The sequence below is a fragment of the Pelodiscus sinensis genome, chromosome 16 (assembly GCF_049634645.1).
Source record: "Pelodiscus sinensis isolate JC-2024 chromosome 16, ASM4963464v1, whole genome shotgun sequence".
Taxonomy (NCBI): domain Eukaryota; kingdom Metazoa; phylum Chordata; order Testudines; family Trionychidae; genus Pelodiscus; species Pelodiscus sinensis.
In genome coordinates, this window is record NC_134726.1 from 3,590,853 (window position 1) to 3,616,061 (window position 25,209).

Genomic DNA, 25,209 nt, shown 5'->3' on the forward strand with positions numbered 1-25,209 from the left:
TGTTTTTAACCTCTGCTAAAGATAATAGATACAGGCAGTCCCTGAGTTACGTGGATCCGACTTATGTTGGATCCGCAGTTACGAACGGGGTTTGCTGCCCGTCTCCCTGGTCTGCTGGAGACCAGCAGACCAGGGAGATGGGAAGCAAAGCCTCTGAGGACGCCGGCAGCGGGACAGCCGCGGCATGTCTGGGCTGTCCGCTGCCCGTGTTCTCTGCGGCTTTGCTCCCCGTCTCCCCAGACCAGGGAGACGGGGAGCAAAGCCGGGGAGCACGCAGACAGCCCAGACGCGCCGCGGCTGTCCCGCTGCCGGCGTGTTCCGCGGCTTTGCTCCCCGTCTCCCTGGTCTGCTGGAGAAAGTGATGCGCTCAAAGGTTAAAAGTTCTTGAATCAAGAAATGTAAAGTTTCCTTGTGAAAGCATTTCAAAATTCCTATTCAAAATACTGCAAGAACAGTGAGAAGTCCTGTGGCACCTTATAGACTAAACAGATTTATTGTAGCAAAAGATTTCGTGGGCAAAGGCCCACTTTGTCATATGCATGTCTGATGAAGAGGGTCTTTGCCCGCAAAAGCTTACACTCCAATAAATCTGTTAGTCTATAAGGTGCCACAGGACTTCTCATTGTTCTTGCAGATTCAGACTAACATGGCTTCCCTCCCTTCTGATACTATTCAAAATACTGAGTCTTATACAACTAAATGGGATTCATATTTAATTTTTAAAAATCCTGATTTAATATTACTATTGATGTGTTGTGGTAGCTCCTAGAGATTTAGACTAGATTGGGGCCTCGTTATGGTATGCCCTGTGCACAGAATAGCATTGGCTAAAATTCCTATTTTATCATCTATTGCAAGTATAGGAGCCCTTTGCAGGTTTAATTACTGCATTATAGTGTGATGGGGTAAAGGGCTAAGGGCTAAGGGCTGCTGCCAGCAACATGATTCAGCAGGGGTTTAAAGGAAGAGGTGCGACACTTTTCCAGTCAGGGAAAGTTGCAAGGGGAGCCTCTGGTTTGGTCAGGGGAAGAGATACTTTGAGTTTTGTGTTCAAATAATTGTGCCCTGGATCAGACGTGGGCATGATACTGGTTCTGGCCCAGACTCACTGGTTAATCTTGTCACCAACTACACATTCACATCTCTACCTCTCACCTAATTTTTACTCACTAGAAGAAGACAAAAAGTTTTGTCTGCTTTTTCAACTTCCAAATGGGTTTCTTAAATTTGAATCAACTAGTCATTGAACTGAATTAATTGAATATAAGGAAATGAAAATACTCTCTCTGAATGTGCGGAAGAGGCTACTGTTACCAAAATCTGTTTTAGCATTTCAGCAAACTCTGGTCCTAGATGCTTAGAAAGTTATTTAGCAAGTGGTCAGAATTTCTTTAAAACTTGGGCAGCAAACCTACTGCTTAATATTTTTTCATTTTACATCTTAACAGATTATAATAAATGCAGATTTTAACATAGGTTGTCATCTTTTCATATTTAATTTTAAATAGGCTTATTTTTAAACTTGTATTTAAATGTATCCCATTTTTAAAAAGTAAAACTTTATTTAAAAAAATCCAATGTGGCCCCTTTTCCCAGGAGAAGAGCTGCAAGAAGAAAGACTTCTGGGCCCCCGTAACCTGTTTTGCTCAGGGGAGTAGCATTGTTTTGTGTTATTTTGTAAGCAGGGGCCTGAAAAAGATTTGGTTTTAGAATTGGTTCTTTCACAGTCTGGTGAGGGAGCCTATCGGTCTCATTAGATTCCATAGGACAATCTTCACTATCCATATATCCTATTATTTAACCAAAGTTTGGACGTAATGCTGCTGACCTGATTTTAGTACAGGTGTCTAGAAAATTAGTTGGAGAAATAAATCTTCATGGACTCAATATTTTTGTTTCCATCACTGACTTCTTGTTATAAAATAAATTGTTCTGATCTCTTGAGAAGACAAAGTTAACAGTATTTTAACCAAAACTTGGAATTATTAAAAAAATTCAAAAATTTGGTCTTTATAAAATGTTTATGTTTATAACACTTTATAAGAATAAAAAGTATTCTTAGGGTGTGTCTAGACTACCTAGTTTTGTCGACAAAAGTGAACTTTTGTCGACAAAACAATACCAGCGTCTATACTACCGCGGAGTTCTGTCGACATAACGTCGACAGAACTCCGCGGTTTTGTGGACGCTGGTATACCTCATTTTATGAGGCAAAACACCTTCTGTCGACAGAGTTCTGTCGACAGAAGGTGTTATTGCCTGTAACGTTGCGTCCAGACTACAGAGTTCTGTCGACAAAGCGGCTTGCTTTGTCGACAGAACTCCATGTGTCTGGATGCAAATTGTCGACGGAAGTTTTGTCGACAGTATCTGTCGACAAAACTTCCGTTGACAAAACGCGGTAGTCTAGACGTACCCTTAGCTAAATACTTAAAGGTGCTGCAAAATTTCTATTTTCAGAGGTGGTATTTCCCACAAATATAAAATCTTAACACTGCTTGAAAGTCTCCTGTTCACACCTGGCAGGCATACTGTTCAGCGCATGAGTATTTTAATCTTGCATATTCTATATTTGGTATTCAGTTTCCATGAATGTTAAAGGTTAAATGGTTACTCAGCCGTCAAATGCCTTTACCATCATACTTATTGGCTGCGTCTAGATTGGCATGATTTTCAGAAATGCTTTTAACGGAAAAGTTTTCTGTTAAAAGCATTTTCAGAACGGAGCGTCTAGATTGGCATGGACGCTTTTCCGCAAAAGCACTTTTTGCAGAAAAGTGTCCATGCCAATCTAGACGCGCTTTTCCGCAAAAAAGCCCCGATCGCCATTTCGCGATCGGGGCTTTTTTGCAGAAAACAAATCTGAGCTGTCTACACTGGCCCTTTTGCGCAAAAGCTTTGCACAAAAGGGACTTTTGCCTGAATGGGAGCAGAATAGTATTTCCAGAAGAAGCACTGATTTCTTACAGTAGGAAGTCAGTGCTTTTGCGGAAATTCAAGCGGCCACTGTAGACAGCAGGCAAGTTTTTCCGGAAAAGCATCTGATTTTTCTGGAAAAACTGGCCAGTCTAGACACAGCCACTGGGTAGCCAGTTAAACAGAGGTCCCCACCATGGGAGCAGCCCAGCCAGCAGGACCCTGATCACCTGCAGCTGTGGCAGGGTTGGAGCAGCTGGCAGGTGGGGCTGGTAGTTAACTGGTTAAACCAACCATTTTAACCCCTTAACTCACATCCTTAAATGAGATACGATTGTTAACTGAAATATAAACTGCAAAATTTGACTTAGGTAGTTGTATAAAAAGTTTATATAACAATCTGAAAGTTTATATAACTTCCTAGCTAAGTGTAGTTTCTCAACTAATCAGATTCATCACAATTTTTCTGTTTCTCCTTTGCCTACCTGGTTACTGTCAGGAATGCCTCAGAACTCAAATAGAGAAAATGTAATCATATTAAATTGTGTGTGTGAAAGGGTCTTGGCTTGGAATGCTCAAGCTTTTCTGCTGCAGCTGGTTTGATGACTTGCATTGTGAAAATCTTCCCCTTTATCAAATCTGTGTATCCGTAAAAAGAATGGGTATAAGTTACGGTTGTCACTGAGACTTTGGATATGTTTTCTGGAATTGAAGTAACTTAACTCTTAACCGCAAGACGTTTTTGAAAGCTTCATGACTTCCATTCCCCTGTAATACCAATTTTTAGAGGAATGGAGCTGTTCAGAGTGGGAAATATGTCCTCTGAATCAGTTTGCCCTCATCTGAGTTTAATTCTACTTTCAAATGTGGCTCTGATTACTTTTCCCAAAAGGTAGTGTAAGGGCTCATATTTGTGTCAGTAGTAAAGTTACTAGTTAATAAATGTGTGTGTTCAACTGCCCAAACTTGCAAACATTGGAGGATCTGACGACTAAACTGGTTCTTTCTAATTTGTGAATCACCAGTAACAAAATGCTGCTGCACACATTGTCCTCATTTTCCTTATTACGTCTCTCTCGTCTTATATGGGGTTGCATAGGTGTAAAAGAGGCAGAATTTGATGCTGCAGCTGGAGTTTAGATAATTTTTGTGTTGGCTAAAACAGAATTCAGTTACATTACCACAGCTCATAGAAGGGAGGCCTTATTTATAGTAAAAGCTTCTACCCTGGGACTTGGAAGGCTTGAGGTTAGTCCATGGCTCTGCCAGACTTCCAGTGTGACATTGCGTAAATTAACTTAATCTTTCCCTTGCTTCTATGGAGATAAAGCCACCACTTTTTTTCTTACAATCTAAAAAAAGGGGGGGGGGGAGCAGAAAAAGGGTATGTGTTTGAGAGTAGGGATTGTCTCATCTTGTGTATGTAGTCCCTAGCGCAGTGGGGGGTCCTAACCTTGTTTGGACTTCTGCCTTCCTCTGTAATAATATTAAATAATACAAAATTTGAGCTGTTTTAGACCAAAGTGAAAATAGGTTCTAAACTAGAGGGTCCTTTGCAAAGGTGTGTGTGTGTGTGTGTGTGTGTGTGTGTGTGTGTGTGTGTGTGTGTGTGAAATAAATAAAGATGGAGCACTGCCAGGTCATGCACCTTAGTTGGTTACAGCACAGGGAGGTAGACTCATTCCAAACCATTTTGGCTTTAAAATTCAAAACCAGCATTTCAACTCCACCAGAAACCAGTAAACTGCCAGTCAACATCCCAAAGCCAAGCTATGTTCTCCTACTGAGTCCCTTCCTAATAAGGAAGGAACAGAGCCATTGGAAATCAGTTCTATCCTCTCTTGCCAATGGCTGTCTGTGCATAAGCTACAGATATAAAATCCCGTATAATCAGTTAACTGGTTAAATGTTACGAATAATTTTGTATTATCTGCAATTTTTGCCACATCACTGTTTACCCCATTTTCTAGATCACTTATGAGTATGTCGAAGAGCATTGGTCCCACTACGGTCTCCTAGAGAACACCACTATTTACTCTTCATTCTGAAAAACTAACCATGTATTCCTGCCCCTTTGTTTCTTATCTTTTAGCAAGTTACTGATCTGTGAGAGAGCCTTCCCTTTTATCCCATGACTGCTTACTTTGGCTAAGAGTCTTTTGTGGGAGACTGTGTGAAAGGCTTCTTTCAAGTATGCTCCTTTAGCATTTTTTTTGATCATCCAGTTGCCCCTCTAATTGTGAGCAGGCTTCCTGCTTTTGCTGTACTTAAACTAACTTTTTTTTTTTTTTTTTTTTTTTTTTTTTTTTGTCTGAGTCTGACTAGTTGGTCTTCAAATTCTTTTGTGGCCTGCTTAATTATGACTGTAATTTGACTGGTCAGAGTTCTTCTCCTTTCTGTTTTTCTCAATATGATTTTACTTCCAATTTTTAAAGGTTGCCTTTTTGCTTCTCAGCACTTATTTAACTTTTGTTTAGCCATGATGAGACTTTGGTACTCGTACTATGTTTTTTTTAAATTTGGGGTATGCATTCAATTTGATCCTCTGTTATGGTATTTAAAACCTTTCCATTAGTGATGTAAGGGTGCAGCTGTTTAAAAGGGTAACCATGGTTACTGAAATAGCTACACCTGGCTCCTTGAGGAGCTGGATACCGCCTTGTGGGATTGGAGCGGTAGGTGGGAGCTGGTATGTGGGGGAGCTGGTTAAAAAGCTGACTTCCAGCATGCACTGGCTCCCAGGGAGCTGCCTGCTGCCCTGTGTGTAACAGTGAAGCAAATTACACTTATTTTAATATCCCTGACTTACATGCAGTATACGGGCGTTTCGCTTTTGGGAGTGTACATTTTAATTTCCATTTAACTAACTTCCTTATGTTTGGGTAATTCCTCTTTCTGTAGTTAAATGCTACTATGGTAGACCTCTGTCAGTGCCTCCAGTGTGCTTGTCTTCCACTTAGGTTGATGAAACAGTGAATCTGCAGGCATCTGCCTTGCAAACAGCTTAATTGATGGAAGGCTAAGGTGGAAAATCTGTTACTGACTATACTGTTAGATTGTCCATGTCAGCTGCATGGCAAAGTATGCATAGCAGTAACTGAAATTCTGCCTTTCCTGGAGGAAGGTTTTGGTAGCCTCTTCCAGTAGTGAATCCCGGTTCTTCTTTGCTGGTCTTCACTGAGCAAGAGGAACACAGATCCAAATACCAGGTCCTCTGATGAAGGGTTCTGATAGCTCTAGTAATTTGAAGGGTTCTGATAGCTCTAGTAATTTACTGCTCTAAAGTCAGAGAAGACTGCAGGTGTTGCAGTCCGATACCATTCTGTTTTTATCAGTAATCCGATATAATGTAACAGGAGAAATGTGACCATGGAATTAAAACAGCTCAGATTGATCAAGTTGTCGACTGCATTAAAGTACAGGGATGCTTTTCTGTGAAGCATCTAAAATAGGGGTGGGCAACCAGAGCTGCGAGCAGCCGTATCTCCAGACATGCAGGTAAATAAAGTGCCAGTGTGCCTGCCAGGGGAGAACCATGGCAAACTGTGTCCTGGCTTGTGGGCTGCTTATTTCCCTCCCCTGATCTGAAAGCTGGTGTGTAGAACTTGACAAAGCTTTAAATTCAGAAAGGAAATCTGGGAATGGTCTAAGGGAGGGGAGAGTTTCATGGTTATGACGTATGAGTTTTTGGCTGCTTCAGAGTTTTGAATAGAAGGGAAAGGGGATCAGGAGGAGGTAGGGTGGCCAAAGAGGAGGTGATTACAGTAGTAGAGGTGAGTTGAAAGACCACGTGAAATAAAATGTTCGCAATTGAGAGAGAGTCTTATTTTAGTCACGATACAAAATGGAGAAGCTGGACGTAAATATTTGGATGTCAGCTAAGTGAAAGAGGAGGCAAAAGTGATAAAGTCCAAAAAAGCATAGTCCAGTCATCTTTTATTCTCAAACCAGCTTCTCCCCCCCCCCCCTTTTTCAATAATGGCTCAAAGTATTTTGACACACTAAAGCAAACTCATCTCTTAGCATTTAATATGCTGACCGTGTACCAGTCTATGGGTGTGTCTAGACTACAGGGTTTTTCAAAAAAGTGGCCTTTTTTCAAAAAAAACTTCCCGTGTCTAGACTGCTGCCACTTTCTTTCGAAAGTAAATCAAAGGAACGTAGCAGGTTTTTTGGACAATGGAAAACCTCGTTTTACAAGGAAGAACGGCTTTTTTCAAAAGTGTTCTTTCGAAAAAAGGCGCTATGTAATGCAAACTGTGCTTTTGAAAGAGAGCCTCCAGACTGCCTGGGTGCTCTTTCAAAAAAGCGGCTTTGCTTTTTCAAAAGTACTGGTTGTTGTCAAGATGCTTTTTTTCGAAAGTGGCTTTAGAAAAAGCGTCTTTCGAAAGAGGCTTGCCGTTTAGACGTAGCTTGTTTATCAACCCCAAAGGGGTCTTCATTAGTGATCTGGGGTGTAAAATTGGCTCTGTATTCATCATAATTTTCATACCTTGCCTATTCCTGGTCTCCTTAATGTACTGATGCCATGGTGGATGACCTAGTACAGGACTGGCCAACCCGCTTCCCCCCTCCCCTTCACGTGCAGCTTGCAAAGCCTTTCCTGCACCCATAAAAATGGCTCCCAGTCCCCGTTTCCCTGTGTTCACCGTCCGGTGTGGCAAAGCAAGATAGCGCTGGCTGACGGGAGCCTGAGCACCTGGAGTTGTGCTTAAAGGGGCAGCTCCCTTTTTGTTGTTGTTTTTTGCTTGGTGACTTTTTTCCCAGTGTCTCTTTGCGCTATGTCCCCAAGTATTGTGGCTCTTTGCCTTTAACGGGTTGGCCACCCCTGACGTAGTACAAAGCAAATATGAAAGTAAAAGGTGTTTTTAAAACTGAGCCGTTTGTGTTCCCTGGAATCAGAATCAATCTTGGTCCTCAGCTTCCCATCCACCATCCTGATAGTAATGATTCTGGTGACCAAATTATGCAGGTAATGATACCTGTGCATTTTCATTGGGTTTTCACAGGTGTAACTGGCAATAAAAGAAAGAGTTACTCACCTTCGTGCAGTAATGGTGCTTCTTCGAGATGGGTCCCCGTGGGTGCTCCACTCTGGGTGCTGGTGTGTCCTCGCACCAGCGACCAGAGACTTTTTCCAGCAGTTTCTGCTGCACCACGCAGGGGCCATAGCGCCCTCTAGTGCCGTTGGAATTGTTGGGTGCCTGTGTGGCGCGGCTCCTCAGTTCCTTCTCTACCATCCTCGGCAGCAGACGGAGCCAACTGTTCTCCTTATTCCTGTTTAAAAATAGTTAAATATCCAGTTTTACCCCATAGTTTCCTCATAGTCCAAGTTTTTTAGCTCTCTTCTCCTCCCCTGTCAGTTTAAATTTTTTTTAAACAAATTTTCCTTGTTGCGCTCTGCCGCTTTTCCTGACCCCTCATGCCCGGTTCCCCGGGCTTCAGGAGATGCAAGTCATGTCAGGATGCCGTGCCCGCCTTGGACGGGCACTCCAAATGTATTTAGTGCCTAGGGGAGGCACATCAAACTCAAAAGTGCCCCCACTGTTCAAAATTAACAGCACAGGTGCGACGAGACCGAGCCAACAGACTTAAGACGTTGCTCTATGAGAAGTCCCTTCGCCCATCCTCGGAGGACTCTCCTACGGCTTCAACATCGGCTCACTTGAGTAAGGGTATGGAGAAAAATCCTCCCTCTACCCACTCTGGGCCCGCTACCTGAAAAACTGGTCTAGCCCCGAACCCATCGCGGCCATCGGACGCACCGGTTAGTACCAAGGCAAGGCCAGGAACTTCAGGGATGGTGCTGCCTAAGCCATCAGTGCCGCATAAGAGAGCTCACTCTGAGCCCACACCGTGATTGGCGGCACTGACTGGTATGGCTACGGAGGCACCATCAGTGCCGACCGCACCGGCGGGCTGCCACAAGGATCAGTGAATAACTGATGCACAAAGAATGGAATGTGGCTGGTGCTGCAGAATTAGACATTAGAAAAATTAGTTTTTTGTCAGTAATTCAGCAGCGCTCGCCCTGAATATAAGAAGGAACAGAGTAAGATGGTGACACTTTTCCCACATTGTAAAAAGAATCTGAACTTTACTTTGAGACACACTAACCTATCAGCACATTGGAACAACATGCACGGCATTCCTGCTGGGCACTTAAATGCTTACTCTTTGTAACTTTTACATTAGTGTAATTTATACCACCCATGAACATGGCTCACTGTGTTTGACCAAGCAATGGGACAACCGTTATGAAAGCAGACTGACACTGATGCAGCAGTAGATGCAGGTCAGAAGATAAGGTATGATGGAGCATTTGTTTTACCAGTAGATGAGACGGCCACACACAGAATGGAGTAAGGAGAGGGTTTAGGATGGAACTCAGAGACTGATGGGGGCCATGGAGCTATGAAAGGAGTCTGAAAGAGGCGTAAGATACAAGGATAGAATGGAGTTGTAAAAGTGCATGAAAGGGGCATTATCAAGACCAAGGGAATGGTCCAGAGCACTGAGTAAAGAGAATCTGATTTGTCGGAGTTTATTGGTGATCTTAGCGCTGGCAGTTTCAGGAAGAGAGGTGAGTGGAAGTCAGATTGAAGTGGGTTGAGGAAAGATTGGGTAGAGAGTAGGGATGTAATAGTGTAGTCAGTTAACCAAAATGCAAAAGCTTATAGGTTAATGCTATAGACTACATGCATTTCTCCCCCCACCCCCACCTCCACCCCACCAGTAAATTTTTTAGCAGGCTGGCCAGCATCCGCACTTAGTCCTGTCTCACGCTGGGTCTGGGACCCTACCCCTACTATGGCTCTGCATTTAAAGTGTGTTAGAAGCCAGGCAGGCAGACAGCCCAGCTCAATTCCAATACAGAGTCAGCAGCATGGAGTGGCAGGGGGCTCCTTGGCTGGTGGCCCCACCCACAGAGACTATAGAATAGTTGACTAACCAATAAGAATTCATGAGGTTACTCGACCATTCAATTAACCGATATTTAACATTCCTAGTAGAGAGGGAGTCAAGACAATGAGAAAAGCAGCATCTATGAACCTAGAGCTAAATAGTAATAAATTGGAATATTAGCTGGAAAGATTGATGAAGTAGAAAGATAATGGAAATTAGTGGGGTGGAAGAATGAAGTGGCATTAGAGAAACTAGTTATTCTCTCTGGTTGGATTGGAAATGAACCCATTTTAACACTGACTTGACTGAAGGTCCAGAGGAGCCATAACCTGTGAAACAGATCTGTATTCTCAGGTGGTAAAAGCCAGTGAAGAACTTTGCATATTAATTGTGGATATTGTTAGCATTGCTTTGTGAGAAGCAAACTTTTCAAGCTCCTTAGAAAGAATTCAGTTCTTCGTTATTGGACGAGTATTAAATTGCAGTGTATATACCAACACGTACCTAGTGGAAAACTATGTTAGTACCTTGTTAACTTTTTATCTTATTTTTGGTTATTTGTAATTATAATTTTTCAGAACCAGTAACTCTCCAGAAATTTGTTGAGAAATATGAGAGAGCATATCTATGAGAAGGGCAGTTATTTTTTGTTGCTCACAGGTGTGTGGGTTGAGGAAGAGCAGTGTTGAATTTCAACAATTTGGGTTTTATTCACTCTAGAGATGTTGGTTTCTCAGTCTGAGTAATAAGCATAAATATTTTAGAGATGTTACATTTTGGATTCTGAATAAATTAGCAAACAACCTAGGATTAACTGACACTTCTGAAATAGTTACCTACTTAAAATATTCAGATACGTAACAAGGGAGCACAGAATTATGACATCTAATTCTGGATATTTTTGATGTGTGAAATAAGGATGTTAAGGACTAGTCGACTCCAGTAGGCAAATGCTTTTTGGATAGTCAGTGGATAATCAACTAGTTGATTCCCCTTCCCCCTTGCTGTCTCTATCAGATAGAGGCAGCAAAGGGGGCAGGGGAAGAAGGGGTGCTTAAAAGCAGCGGCGCTGCACAGCTGATCCGCAGCTCAGCTATGCAGTGCTGTCCCTTTAAAATGCCGAAGCGCCATGGAGCCGCACGGATTCTGCTGAAATGCCGTTTGGAGCCTGGGATCGGTTGGAGTCCCCAGATGACCCTGAGCTCCCCAGTGCTGCCCCTTTGAAATGCTGAGGCGGCGTTTTAAAGGGGCAGTGCTGCACAGCTGAACTGGGAATCAGCTGTGCGGAGGCTGCCCCCTTTGAAATGCTGCCTCAGAGCTGTGGAGCCCGGGGTCAGCTGGGGAGTCCCCCATTGACCCCAGGCTCCATGGCTTTGAAATGCACAAGAGCCTGCAGCTGGGGACTCTTGTACATTTCAAAGCAGACACGCCTGTGTGCAGCCCAGAGTCAGCAGGACTTTCTGCTGGCCCCAGGCTCCAGGAGGAGTTCAGCATTCCTCCTTTGAAATGTACAAGAACCCCTGCTGGAGCTCTTGTACGTTTCAAAGGAGGAATAGGAAGTGCCTATCAACTAGTGGAGTAGTCAATGGAAATTCCATGGACTACTTGACTAGTCAGTTAACTGCAATGTAATATCCTTAGTGTGAAAGTGCTTGGGCTTGGGTAGGGGGGGTTCTTCAAGGTTCTAGCCTTCATTGCCTTTTTTTTCAACTTTCCCATTCCCATTCATGTTACCCTCCTGGGTAAGGAAAACTGAAAATGGTTCTTTCCAAAGCAGTTCCTGTCATTCTATAGTTGCCGGAGTTACTGCAGTTGGAATGGTATGAGCTGCACTTTTTGAATAGAGTGTACTGCCTCTGCAGCATTGCTGACTCTGATTCTGACTTGCCATCTGGCTCCAGGTTTCTCTGCCACTGCAATACCAGGCTGGTCTTGCCTTTGTTTGAAATTAGTTTTAAACATCATTATTAGAGCCCTGCAAATCCATGGCAATCTGCAATTCACTCTTCTGGATACAGATATGGGTGCAGATACAAATTTTGTATCCAGAACCCTGCAAAATTTGTGGATGGATGCAGATATCTATGGCTCATCTTTGTATATATGGATGTAGATGTGGATACAAATTTTGTGTTCATGCAGGGATCTTGAAAGAAATTCCACTTTAAAAAAAATCTTACCGTATTCTTTACATTTTAGGAGCAATACTTTACAAAAATGAATAAACGTTTTAAGCCAATTCTCATAACATTAGATTTCAATGTTAGAGAATGTCGTACTTATTTTACTAGTCCCAGACTAATGATTTTCTTTATTCTAAGATACATTGATAAATATCTGTTAATGCATGGTTTGGCTTTTTGTTTAGCAGGCTAGCAGCAGGTGGGAGGAATTTGAAAACCTGTTGTTTGATAACTGACTCCTTTCTCATCTGAGGAAGTGGGTTTTGCCCATGAAAGCTCATGATAGCGTGTATTTTTGTCAGTCTCTAAGGTGCCACAGGAGTACTCCTTGTCCTTCTGAGACTTTCTCTCTCTCTTTCTGGTCGTTTGAAAGGCTGTTTTCTGCATGGCAGTAAATGTTTAATTTTGAAGCAGCAATGATTAAAGTCTGAGCACAAGAGTAACGTTCCTGAAGCAACCTTAACAGTGTTCTGATACGAATGCTTGTTCACAGGCTGCTAGGAAAATCTGTGTTGGACCCATCGCTCTGGATAAAAGTCATGTGTGTTCTTGTCCTGTAAAGTTGAAATGCAGACTGAATTCCTTTTTATTTTATATTGTAATTACTTCTCTATCTGCATTGTTCTCTTCCCACTGTTTTGTGCCTCAGAGGAGAACGGATGCTTTTTTTCCGCTGTTCCATGTGAGGTCTTCCCCCCCCCCCCAAAAGAAGTCTCTTGTCCTTGTAATCTAGTTTCCCTTTGCTTTTCTCCAGGTAAGAGGAGGAGACGCTGAACTATGATAGATTCCATTCAGATGATACCTGACTATTCGGTGCAGTGCAGATGGGCAGGAATCTGATTGCAAATGACCAGCAGAACGTTCATTGTGGTGGGAGATCTATGCTGGCATAAAGCTCCTATGCTAGCCACATCAAAGCAAATAGCATTGCAGAACTGAGAGGTGCTTAGTAGACCCTTTGCTTGTGGTACAGTTTAGAGTAGCTCCCCATTGACTCTGAATCTCTCTAGAGCAAGGGCCGGTCTTGACCACCCCACAAAATCAGGGAGCCATAACCACATCTGACATCCCCTCCTCTCCCCTGCCTGAGTTTGCAGCCATGGGGCTCTTAGGCTACGTCTAGACTGCAAGCCTCTTTCGAAAAAGCGCATCTCGACTACAACCAGTATTTTGGAAAAAGCAAGCCACTTTTTCGAAAGAGAGTAGCCAGGCAGTCTGGATGCTCTTTTTGAAAAAGCCCTGTTTGTATTCAAGAACACCTTTTTTTGAAAGATCACTTTCAAAAAAAGGTGTTCTTCCTCATAAAATGAGGTTTTCCACGGTTGAAAAAACCGCCGCGTCTTTTGATTTAATTTCGAAAACGTGGCAGCAGTCTAGACACGGGAAGTTTTTTTTTTTTTGAAAAAAGCTATTTTTTTCAAAAAACCCTGTAGTCTAGACATACCCTTAAATTTGTTGGCCCGATGTTCTTCCCAGGCAGAAGACTGTGCCTTTTTTTAATGGTGCTTGGCGGTATGTTAAACAGGTAGCGCTTGCTCAATTCTGGCCCAGCCTCCCAGCCAATCAGCTGTACTAATGCAGCAGCTCAGAGGTGGAAAAAGACTGAGGCTCCTTGCCCAATAGCTCCGTCCTGCTGAGCACTCACAGCTGGCTGACCAGGTGACTGTGTTCTTCCCTTCCCCCAAAGACTGTAAGGAGGTTGGAATTCCGAAGCTGAGTCAGTGATCTGCTTCATTTGTCATCCACTGACTCAGCACGGGACACCCAGCATTGCTTTGCTCTTTTGTTAAGCAGGTTCAGCAATGCGAGAGGGAAGGGGAGTGAGTCAGTCCTGCCCAGGAGCATCCACTGGGAAAGGCAGAAAGCTGACATGCCCATGTCCCTGTAAAGCCGTGGTTTCCAACCTTTATGCCCCAAATTGCTTTTTGAATTAGAGCAACCCAGGATCTATTCTTCCCTGAGAACTTGCACCTTCCCTGAAACTCCACTTTACTCCATCCCACCCCCCTCCATCGCTGGCTTTCCCCCCATCACTCACATTTGCCAGGCTGTGGCAAAGGATTGGGGTTTAGGCTCTGGGCTGGGGCTGAGAGGTTCACTGTGGGAGGGAGCTACAGGCTGAGCCTGGGGCAGCGGGTTGGGGTACAGGAGGGGGTGCCAGGTGCAAGCTCTGAGGGAGTTTGGGTGCAAGGGTGGGCTGGGGCAGTGTGTGGGGGACAGGGTGCTGTCTCTGAGAAGGGGGTCAGGGCTAGGGCAGGGAATTGGGGGGGTTACGGTGCAAGAGGGAATAGGGTGGTTGCTCTGTGGGAAGTGACACTGGGTGGGGGCAGAGGGTTGGGATTCAGGAGGGGACTCTTGGAGGAGGCTCAGGGCTAGTGTTTGGCATGTAAAAAGGGGTGTGAGGAGCTGTCTCTGGGAGGTGGCTCAATGCTGAGGCTTACAGTACAGGAGCGGGTATAAGGTGCTGGCTATAGGGGAGGGGGCTGATGGTTGGATTGCAGCCTCCTACTGGCTGGCATGTACTCTGTGACAGCCTTAATGAACCAAAAAAGGGAAAGGCAGTCTTTCACCTGCCTGGCCCCACACCGCTCCTCTAAGGGGCCAAAGCGCTGCTGCTTCCAGGGTTGAGGGACACATGGCTCTGTGTGCTGCTCCTCTCTACTGGCACTGCCCCCACAGCTCCTGTTGGACCCTAGTTACCCAGTCCTGGCCATTGAAACTGCTTGGGTGATGCTTGGAAGCAGGAGCAGCATGCCGAGACCCCTGCCCTCACAGGCTGGCAGTGTGGGCCTGAGGCAAGCAGGGAGTTGCCCTTACCAGCAGCCCCACTGTACAACCTCAGGTTGCCATCGACTAGGAGAGTTCTCAGGATCAAATGGTTAGTGACCACTTCTGTAAAGCCTTCCCTCACGTTTTCCTCCCATGGTCAAAGGTGATTCCAAGAGGCTAACGAGACAGAGCATAGGAACCCTAGAATGTGTGCGGGAGGAAGGGCAAGAGAGATCAGTGGAAAGGGAAACTTGCGGTGGTTAAGTATTTAAAATATCGACTCTTCAGATGTTTGAATTTATGCATACCTTTAAAGAGTGATGATGGAGATGCTGTAGAATTCTCCCTGATAAGAAAGGTGTGTTCTTGGTTGGTCACACTGATTGCTGTAATAGCTTTATACAACTAGTGATAGAAAAGAGGTGTTAAATGGCTCTTCCCTTGCCAAAGAAAAAAATCCCTATCTTTTGAAGTGGTTTTGTCCAGTGTAGTTCTGAATGACTCAAGTGATAGAAGCCCTATCACTAATCTTGGGAGACTCTTCTGTAGGCTATTAGATCTTATGGATAGATTATGTTTGTTATTCAAAGAGAACTTTGTGCAGTGCTATTTTTAAAGTTGCTTTTGTAATTTGTGTGTGTGTGTGTGTGTGTGTGTGTGTGTGTGTGTGTGTGTGTGTGTGCGCGCGTGCCAAGAAGCTGAGAAGTGTTTTTTGTATTAATTTACATAAATTCTACTTTGCTTTTTTCCCAGTTTGTGTTTATGTTAAGTTACAGACGAACGCAGCTACCCCTCTAAGATTTTTTTTAGTCATAAATAAAATTTTAAAAGATTTTCAATTAAATGTCTCAAGTCAATAAATTGTTTATATAAACTTATAACCAGAATTTCTTGTCAGGTTACTATGTCATTTCTGTTGTAAAGTAGGTTTTTTGTAAAATTTCAAAATATGTAAATAGTTAAAGAACTATCAATTTTTATTTATTTTCCCCATGTGCAATTACTATACAGAGCTCCATCTCCTGCATAAAAAAGCACCCCCAAAAAAGTTTTTTGCTTTTGGGGGATGTTTTGTCAGTGCATTATTTGGAACAGCAACTTTTCCTTCGGAGTTTTGACATGCTTTTATTATTTGGAATGTAACAAATAAGGTTGATGCAAAGAGCATATGGATAAAATCAGGTGTCAGTTTTATTGCCTGATAGGTAACTTTGAAAGTAATTGTGAGTGACCAACCTCAATGTCTCGGATCAAAGGATATGAAGATACTTGCATCTACTTTTATAATTTTAAAAATGTTTGTAGGTAAATGCCAGTTAATAGTAATATCTTTTTTTCTATTCCAGATGGGAATGACAGGTAACACTAGTCCCTTTGGGCAGCCCTTTAGTCAAGCTGGGGGGCAGCAGATGGGTGCCACCGGTGTGAATCCTCAGTTACCAAGCAAGCCAGGCATGACAAATAATTTGCCTCCCTTTCCTACTGACATCAAGAGTACTTCGGTTACCAGTGTGCCAAATATGGTAAGTTGCATTTAACTTGTCATTTTCCTCCTTCCTTGTTATGTATTTTTGAAATATATTTCATGTTCCAAAATATAAAGTTTTACAGATTGAACCTCTCTAGTCCAGCACTCTCAAAGACCTGACCGGTGCCAAACCAGAGAATTTGCTGAACCACAGGAGGTCAATATTGTCTAGCAGTATTACCAACACTTCCACTGCTTACTGGGTTTTTAGAAGACATTTAGGGGTAAATGATTAGAGCTAAATAACAGCACAGAACACTGACAGCCAGGACTGGCAGCTGTAAACAAACTTTATAGGACCATGGGAAACTTGGCCACACCCATTAGTGGTCATCCGGCTAGCTAAAATCATGCTGGCCCACAGAGTGCTGGAGGTTCAGCCTGTATCAAGTAAAAACCGAATACAGTAATTTCTCATTAACACGTGCCCGCTTAACACGTTTTTGCGATAGCGCGATTTTTTTTTTTTAGGGAACGTTTTTTGAATGACATGACTGTCACTCGAATAACACGATTTCTCCAGCCGGCCCGTTGCTGGCGGCTGCGCGGGGCTTCCCCCGCCTCCCTGCAAAGCGGCGGAGGGTTCGCCACTCGCTGCGCTGTTCCCCTCTGACTCCTCCTCGCTGGATGCATTGCCCCCTCTCCTCCTCCCCCTCTTGCAGGTCAGTGGCTGGGTTTCCCCAGCCGGCCTGTCGCTGGCAGCTGCGCGGGGCTTCCCCCGCCTCCCTGCAAAGGGGCTTCCCCCTCGCCAGACTCAGTGTGGGTCCCGGCAGACCCGTCACAGGGGCATACTCCCCTCCTCTCTCCTCCCCTTCCCTTCCCCAGAGTCAAACACCTCCCCTCCCTGCTGTAACCCAGGCCCCTTTCTGCCCACAACCTTATGTCCTGGTCCCAACAGACACCACCACTTGAAACGCAACCCCCACCTTTTCCATTATTTTCAATGGGAAAATTGACCCCACATAGCACATTTTCACTTAACACAAGCATTTTCTGAAAGATCTCTATAGTGTTAAATAAGGAATTACTGTATATGTAACTGTTTGGTATTAAGGAATTATATTGAAAACTCATCTTTCCTCCATAGTACAGGCAGTCCCCAGGTTACACAGATCCGACTTACGAACGGGGCTTTTCTTGCCCCGGAGGACGCGGGCGGCGGGACCGCCCAGATGCACCGCATTCCTGCCGCCCGCGTCCTCCGGGGCGAGAAAAGCTGCTCCGCGTCTCCCTGGTCTTCGGGGGGGCGGACCAGCAGACCAGGGAGACGTGGAGCAAAGCCGTGGAGGACCCGGGCGGTGGGACCGCCCAGACGCGCTGCGGTCCTGCCCCCCAGGTCCTCCGCGGCTTTGCTCCGCGTCTCCCTGGTCTGCTGGCCCCCCCCCCTCCCAGCAGACCAGGGAGACGCGGAGCAAAGCTGCGGAGGACGCGGGTGGCGGGATCGCGGCGCGTCTCGGTCCCGCCTCCCACGTCTCCCTGGTCTGCTGGGGGGGAGGGCAGCTAGTGCCCCCCTTCCCCCACAGCAGACCAGGCTTTTCTCGCGGACGCCTGTGGTAGAGCAGCTGGGGCGCTGCCGGTTGGTCCCGCAGCGCTGCTCCTCGGCGCTACTGGGCCAACCCATCAGCACCCCAGCTGCTCTGTCCCAGGCGTCCCCAAGTCAGCCGCTGCTGAAACTGACCAGAGGCTGACTACAGGAAGCCCGAGGCAGAGTTTCTCTGCCCCGGGCTTCCTGGAATCAGCTGCTGATCAGTTTCAGCAGCAGCTGACTTGGGGACACCTGGGACAGAGCAGCTGGGGTGCTGCTGGGTTGGTCCCCGCAGTGCTGAGGTGCGGAGCTGTGGTGACCTACCCGGCAGCGCCCCAGCTGCTCTGTCCCAGGCATCCAGATTCAGCTGCTGTTGAAACTGATCAGTAGCTGATTCCAGGAAGCCGGGGCCAGAGAAGCTCTGCCTCCGGCTTCCTGTAGTCAGCTGCTGGTCAGTTTCAGCAGCGGCTGAATCTGGATGCCAGTTCCGACTTACGTACAAATTCAACTTAAGAACAAACCTACAGTCCCTATCTTGTACGTAGCCCAGGGACTGCCTGTATTGGTCAGCAAAATATTAAAGATGAATTATAAAAACAAAAATGAGGTAAACCCCAAATATTCAAAGTGTGCCCCCTATCCAGACTGTGGACAGAATAAGGCTGAAATAAGTTTTAACGGTACTGGGTTCACTGGACCATTGGTTTGGCTAGTAGCATGCACCCTCCCAATAGTCCTTCACCTTAGAAATTGATACTTTTGGTTTCACTCTACATACCCCAGAATTCTGTGATATCACAGACATTGGGAGTTTCATGGGTTCCTCTGAGACTGTTATTTTCTGTCAGTTCTCCAGTAAACTGGGAAATTGTCAACAAGGTGTTGGGAGAGGGGATTTAGAAGCTTATTTAAAATTAATAAGCTTAATTTCAATAATGTTAATTCATTAATGAGAATATAATTAATTTTAGATTGTAATTAATTTTAGTAACCCCCATTATTCGTTATCAGGAGCATTTAGCAAAAAGTTCTGCCCTTAAAAGGGCAGATTACAAACTTGAATGTTTAGAAATATTTTCTTGAGTACCCCTGAACAGTGTGCTCTTCATTTTAAAAAATTACTACAAATAAAGTTAAGGGGGTGGGATCTTTTGTTTTCTGCTGATGTTCAGAATCAGTAGAACTGAGAGCAACGCTACAAGGCACACTCAGGCCCGCGCTTTTCTTTTCTTTTTCCTTTATACACTGCCACCTGCTCTCTTTAGTCCATTACATTTTCAGCTCCAAGTCTGCAGATTAGTGCCTTAATTTTTTCTAGCTGCTGGAGAGGCAACAGTGGATTGTGGCTTTACTGAATGAAGGCACAGCTGATTAAAGAGGAGGAGCTTTTTCTGTACAGTTTTGAAACTCGAAAGTGAAAGAAAAACAGGGAAGGAAACACCATCAATTCCAACAGTTTCTCCTAAACGATTACTGGAAATTTTGTTGAGCTTTATAAATCCTGATTAAGATTATAAGAAGTCACTCACTCCAGTTCTTGATACTATGTGGTTATATAATTATAAGGCTACTTCTGAAATAAGTTAGGTAACTAGGAACTTGTTTGTATTGTTGGTGAACTTGTAGTAAGGTGTGCAGTATCTTAGGTTGTAGTACTGTTAGTTCATAAACTCTGTTCATACTTACTACTGCAGAGTTCAAGAGCCCCCTGTTGTGCTTAAATTTATTTAATTGTGCTTGCTGGTAAGAGTTGCCACATCCATCCACAGTCTTGGCAAAAGACTGAGAGAAAGTGCATTTGGCTACTGGATTGTATTTTAAATGAGAATTGTGGGGGTTTCTTAAATGGCATACTAAAATGAAATGCCCTTTCATACAGATTTTAGAATTACACTGTGTTATTGCTCCCCTTTAGGGCAATGAAGTAACAAATTTACTTTGCAAGGTTTCACCAGTTTCTAAAACATTATTGAACTTACTTTGATCTTGGATCTACCTGCCATTTAAACCTCACACCAATGCACCTGATCTGCATTTTCAGCAGTGGGTAATTTTCTAATATGAACAGAGTTAGTGTGTACACACTTGTTCATTAAATTTAATTCTCCAGGTATGCTCCATTGTTTGTCACACAGGATTGTATGTTTGTCACACAGGATTGTATACACCCCTTGGTTTTTAACCTAGTACACTACATTCCAAAACAGATGCAGGAAATGTTCTGTTCTGTAAGCTCTATCTGTACCACTACACATGTGTATCAATTTCTAAAGCAGAAGTTTTGTTTTATATTCACTGTGAAAATGGACCGTTTGCTGAGAGAGTGAATAGTATCTTGTCATTTTTGTCTCTATGGGAAGCACACAGCTTCCCTGTTTCTGCTATGCAAAATAAATGACTTCTAGTGCAGATTGCTTGTGAGAATGGTTCTAGTTAGTTTATTTATTAAAATATAATTTACTTTAGAAATTGTGGATGTTTAGAATACTGCAAACTCGGACAATTTTGAGTGATATTTTCCATGCTGGCTGCTGCTTCACAAAGTAAAATTAAAATATCACCACTTCAGTATCCCTCTATATGCTAAGATTAATTTAATTGAGCTGCTTGCATAGTTTCTATGGAAACTACAACTTCAGTTATGTTTTATGCTCTTAAACATGACAGCGGTTACTATAGAAACACACAAAGCCTCTCTGAGATGCAAATTACTGTTGGTTGACACTATGAATGTTCGTTGCCATTCTTTAGCAGAAGAGTTGATGCACAGATTCCGCTCTTGTGCCTTCCAGATAACTCTTAAACTTCGCAGGAGTTTCAGGAATCCTCACTTCTGGCTGTATCTGAAAGGAAGCATAAATGGGGAGAAGAGGACATAGGTCTCCTAAACTTCCATCCTTAGTCCTATTCATTTGTCACAGAGGTGCTCCTTCATTGCTTACTTGTTTCCCTATCACTGGGAAATGTTTGTATTGTCTTAGTCATCTGTATTTTGGTGGTGTGTTTATAGAACAGGGCTGGTTGCCATCTGCCAAAGTCAGGATTCCGTGTATAATTCAATTATGAAGCCATTTGCACAGCTGCATAATTCCTTTTTGAAACTGCAGTTTAGCTAATGCTATAGAATCTAAATACTTCTACGGATAGTTAGCTTCTGGAGATTATCCATCAGGGTTACTTCATAGCATTTCTCTCCTTCCTGCCTCTCAAACTGCCTCCCAGGCCCTATTTTGGGGGCCATTCTGATGAGATGATTCTTCGAGGGGGGGTAGAACCCCTTTTACAGCAAGGGGCAATAGAGCATCCCACCTTATCACGGGAGGTGGTTCTACTCCTTGTATTTCCAATTTCCAGAAAAGATAGAAACTCATTCTGACCTTTTGGCAACTCAACATTTTTATTTGAAAGCTGAATTCTGACTATACTGGGATCAAGAATTTCTTCCCTTCAGGAAAGGTTGTGGTTCACAGCTCTTGATGCAAAGGACACACATTTCCAGGTAGGCATTCACTTATTATCACATAAGAAGCTGTTTCAGTTCCTCACCTTTCGACTTGCTACAGCCCCCAAAACATTTATGAAGGTTTTCTCTGTTATAGCAGCCCAACTGAAGTGCCAGGATTATATGGTGTTTCCATACTAGAGGACGGATTCTGGTAAGCCAGTCTCATCAGGGGGTCAGGTCAATGACAAGTCTTTTCAGATAATTTTTAGCAGCTGTAGATGTTTGCTCCCCCAATATTGTTCCAGAGCCAAGACTTGGGACTCCCAAAGCAATGTTCTTCGGCCGTGGACAAATGGCCTCAGAGATGCCTTATGTCCCATTTTCCTACTTCTACAAGTCATGGGGAGAATATCATGACAGAGCCAGCATCATTCTCTTAGTAACCTGTTAGCCCAGATGGTTCTGGTTCATGGAACTTCTAAAGATATGTGTCTGCACGCTCCTGGATCTCCTAACTCCAGACATGGGGAAAATCAAACAGGCCCATGTGGGTTCTCTCCATCTCATGGCCTGGTGTTTGGATGGGTGTCTGAAATAGAAAAGTCATGCTTGGCCCATGTTGAAGAGATTCTTTGCCAAAGTAGAAAGGATTCTACTAGAACCTGTTGTATGGCCAAATGGAGACACTCTTCTCTCTGGGCTCATTTGCACAAACATTTTGTTAATATCTTAAGCCTCCCAGTTGTTCTAGACCAGGGGTGGGCAAAAGGGCCTCGGCAGGCTGGATCCGGCCTGCAGAGACCCTGCCGCTCCCCCGCCCCCAGGCTAATTAGGGCCTGGGGGTGGGGGAGTACGTGAAACTTCCTCCTGCCCTGGCAGGACCATGCAGCGCTTTGAAGCACCATGCGCTTCTCGCAGCGCAGGATGAGACGTCACGCACTCCCCCGCCCCCAAACTAATCATGGTCTGTGAGTAAAGTAGCCCAGAAGCATTCTGACCCTGCCCCTTCCGGTTTAGGCCACACCCCTTCCAGGGTGGCCTGGGGCCACTTCAACATTTTTTGAAATGTCCCCATGCCAAAAATTATTGCCCACTCCTGTCCTACACTATTCCTTTTGTCCCTGAAAATTTCAGGGATTGCTATTAGTTCTCAGCAAAAATAAGGAAGAATGGCTCTTGTGCAAGAGGGTTTTTTGCGCAAAAAGGAGTTGTCTACACTGCTCTTTTTTGCGCAAAAGCCTTTTGCGCAAAAATGGCTGCTCATTAATTATGCAAATGAAGTGCGGTGATCTTCCACGCTGAGCTTCATTTGCATAAGCTTTTCCGCAAGAAGGCTACAGTGTAGACCTAGCCTAAGTGATAGAGGTTGTCAGCTTGCTAATGCTTGGTGGACCAGCCATGAGAGGAGACTGAGACCCACACTTTGCCAGTGAATTTAACCTATATTTGATGATAGCAGAGGAATGTCAGACTTAGGAGAGGGTTCCATTCCAGATTCGGGAGATGACTAGGAGTCACAGGTAGGGATGTTAAATATCAGTTAATTGAATAGTCAGGTAACCTCCTGAATTCTTATCGGTTAGTCAACTATTCTATAGTTCCTGGCGGCGGGGCTAGCAGCCAGTGTGCTCCGGCCCCACTCCTGAAGAGCCCCCTACCAGTGTATCAGAGGTAGCAGTGCAGGGTGCCGGATGGAAGCTGGTCTGCAAGGGGATCCAGTTTAAAAACCATCCCCCCTTGTGGACTGCCTGCCTGTCACCCTGTGCTGCTGCCTCTGATAAAGAGGGAGCAGCCCCTGTCCAGGTGGGATCTGAGATCCCAGACCTGGTGTGAGCTAGACCCGAGCCAGCCTACCCGCCCACCTGGCTCCTAATACACTTTAAATGCAGAGTCATAGCGGGGGTAGGTCCCAGACCTGGTATGAGCCAGGCTGCTGGCTACCCTGCTAAAAAATTAACGGGCAGGGAAAGGGCATGTAGTCTATAGCATTAACCTATAAGCTTTTGCTTATTAATTGGTTAACTGACTATACTATTAGATCCCTAGTCAAAAACCCTTCAGCCTGTATTTCTCTCACTTTGACCCTTTCTGCCCCATGCATGGTGCCAATACTCTTCCCCCCTCACCTGATCCTTCATCTGAGCTTCCTCCCATTGCTCTTCGTCCTAGCTCATCTCCTTCCTCATCCCAGGTACCTGTCCCGTGTGGTGGTCTTGTTCCAGTCTTCATGCCCAGCCAGTTCCAGAAGAGATAAAGGAGGGGCACAGAAAAGTCAAAGAAGGGGAACCTATGGAAGCTCAGCAGGCCTCTTAATTTAAAGAGGATGGCAAATTGGTAACTCTTGTGAGGATAGCCCATGCTCTGAAACTACAAGAAGAGTTTGTCGAGAATGTCTGGTATCATTTTCTTATATGGCTACACATGTGCTGAGGGAAAGGTGCCATTCTCTGCACACGAGCCAAAGGAAAGATGAGTGTTACCTGGAAAAAAAAAGGGGAAGGGGCAGGAAAAGTGAAGTATTGAAAAATTCTCTTGGAGTCTTGGAACTTTGGTTGCAAGCTCCAGTTTGTGCTGAGTGGCTTAGTAGTTCTCCAGAGGCAAAAGATGAGGATTCTCAGCTGGCTAAGATATTTCTAGTTCTGGACACTACTAGCTGTTTGGGTGTGACACCGTGTGTAATGCAGTGCTGTCAACGACTGGAGCTGTGGTCATTTTGGCAGGCAAGATGGCCCTCTGGACAGTGGATTTTCCCTCCAAATTCAGGTTAATAGCCCTGCCCTTAGAATACTGCTTTCTTTTGATGGTGAAATTGGTTCTTCGAAGGATTAAGGATTATTTCATCTCCTCCAAAGCCTACCTTCAGAGAGGCTTGCTTAGCCCCAGGATAGGATCCAGTAGAAAGTGAATCCAGGGAGACTACAGTCTGCTCTTCAAGAAAAAGGGGTGAAGCCACTTGTAGAAGAAAGCAAGGTTTTCAAGTTTACATTTTGGTACTGAAAGGAATTAACAAGGAGATCCTTCGTGTATTAAGTACAGCCACTCTCCGAGTTACGAACAAGTTACGGACCAACACTTGGTCCGTAACTCGAACTGTTCGTAACTCAGACCCCATTGAGTTACACGCAACCGCGCTGTTCGTAAGTGCGGGTTGCGTTCGTAATTTGGGGACCGCCTTTACGATCGCTTCATGGGAGCTTTGGTCATAAGTGCGAATGGTCGTAAGTCGACCGTTCGCAACTCAGAGAGCGGCTGTATTCAGCCTGAAGGTGAAAGGTTCTAGGCACAGTCTCACCACCAGGACAAGGTAAAGAACATCTTCGGTTCCTGGATCCAAACGGTATCTGACTAGTGTGTACTGGAGATACATCCATTGTTCTCAGGCGGTGGGTAGTAGGACATTCCAATATGGCACTGGATTCAGTTTGCATTTGATAAAAGTATCTCATTAACAACTCCTTTTAAAAAACGTTAAGAGACTGCCCAACTGTAATTAATTGATATAAGCGTTGTGTATCTTCTCAGCATAACATGTTGGCTCTAGCAATGAGAACTCTCATGCTATCCAGCCCTAGAAGGACGGCCTGAAGCCACTGTCGCAGAATACAGTCAGTATTACAATACAGAGATGTCTGGGTTGAATAATTACTGCAAGGAAGAAGATTCCCTTGAACCTCAACTTCAAAGAATGCTGCAAGTGTGCAGATGGACGCTGTTAAGATTTCACATGATTTTAGCCTTGTTTTAGAGTTGTATGGATGGATCAAAGCACGTGACTCACGGTTTTATTGGGAACACTGAGGTGATCCCACTCTAGTATTAGATTGAGGAATTAAGCAGCATTCAGCATTCACAGATGTGTGCAACTGAACTTCAAGAGTTCTTATGACCACCCTTGGCAGATGCTTTTGCAAACACCAGTGTATGCAGGCTCATGGGC

At 44.5% G+C, this 25,209-nt stretch overlaps 1 protein-coding gene across 3 annotated transcripts in view; it reads left to right on the top strand.

Annotated features, from left to right (window-relative positions):
- CREBBP (CREB binding lysine acetyltransferase) overlaps nt 1-25,209 on the top strand; it is a 178,688-nt gene that overhangs the window by 74,507 nt on the left and 78,972 nt on the right. For all 3 annotated transcript variants that reach the window (XM_075899108.1, XM_006130608.3, XM_075899107.1), the window contains one exon: nt 16,121-16,297. In XM_075899108.1, coding sequence (XP_075755223.1) covers nt 16,121-16,297 — 177 coding nt within the window. The remainder of the gene's footprint in view (nt 1-16,120; nt 16,298-25,209) is intronic.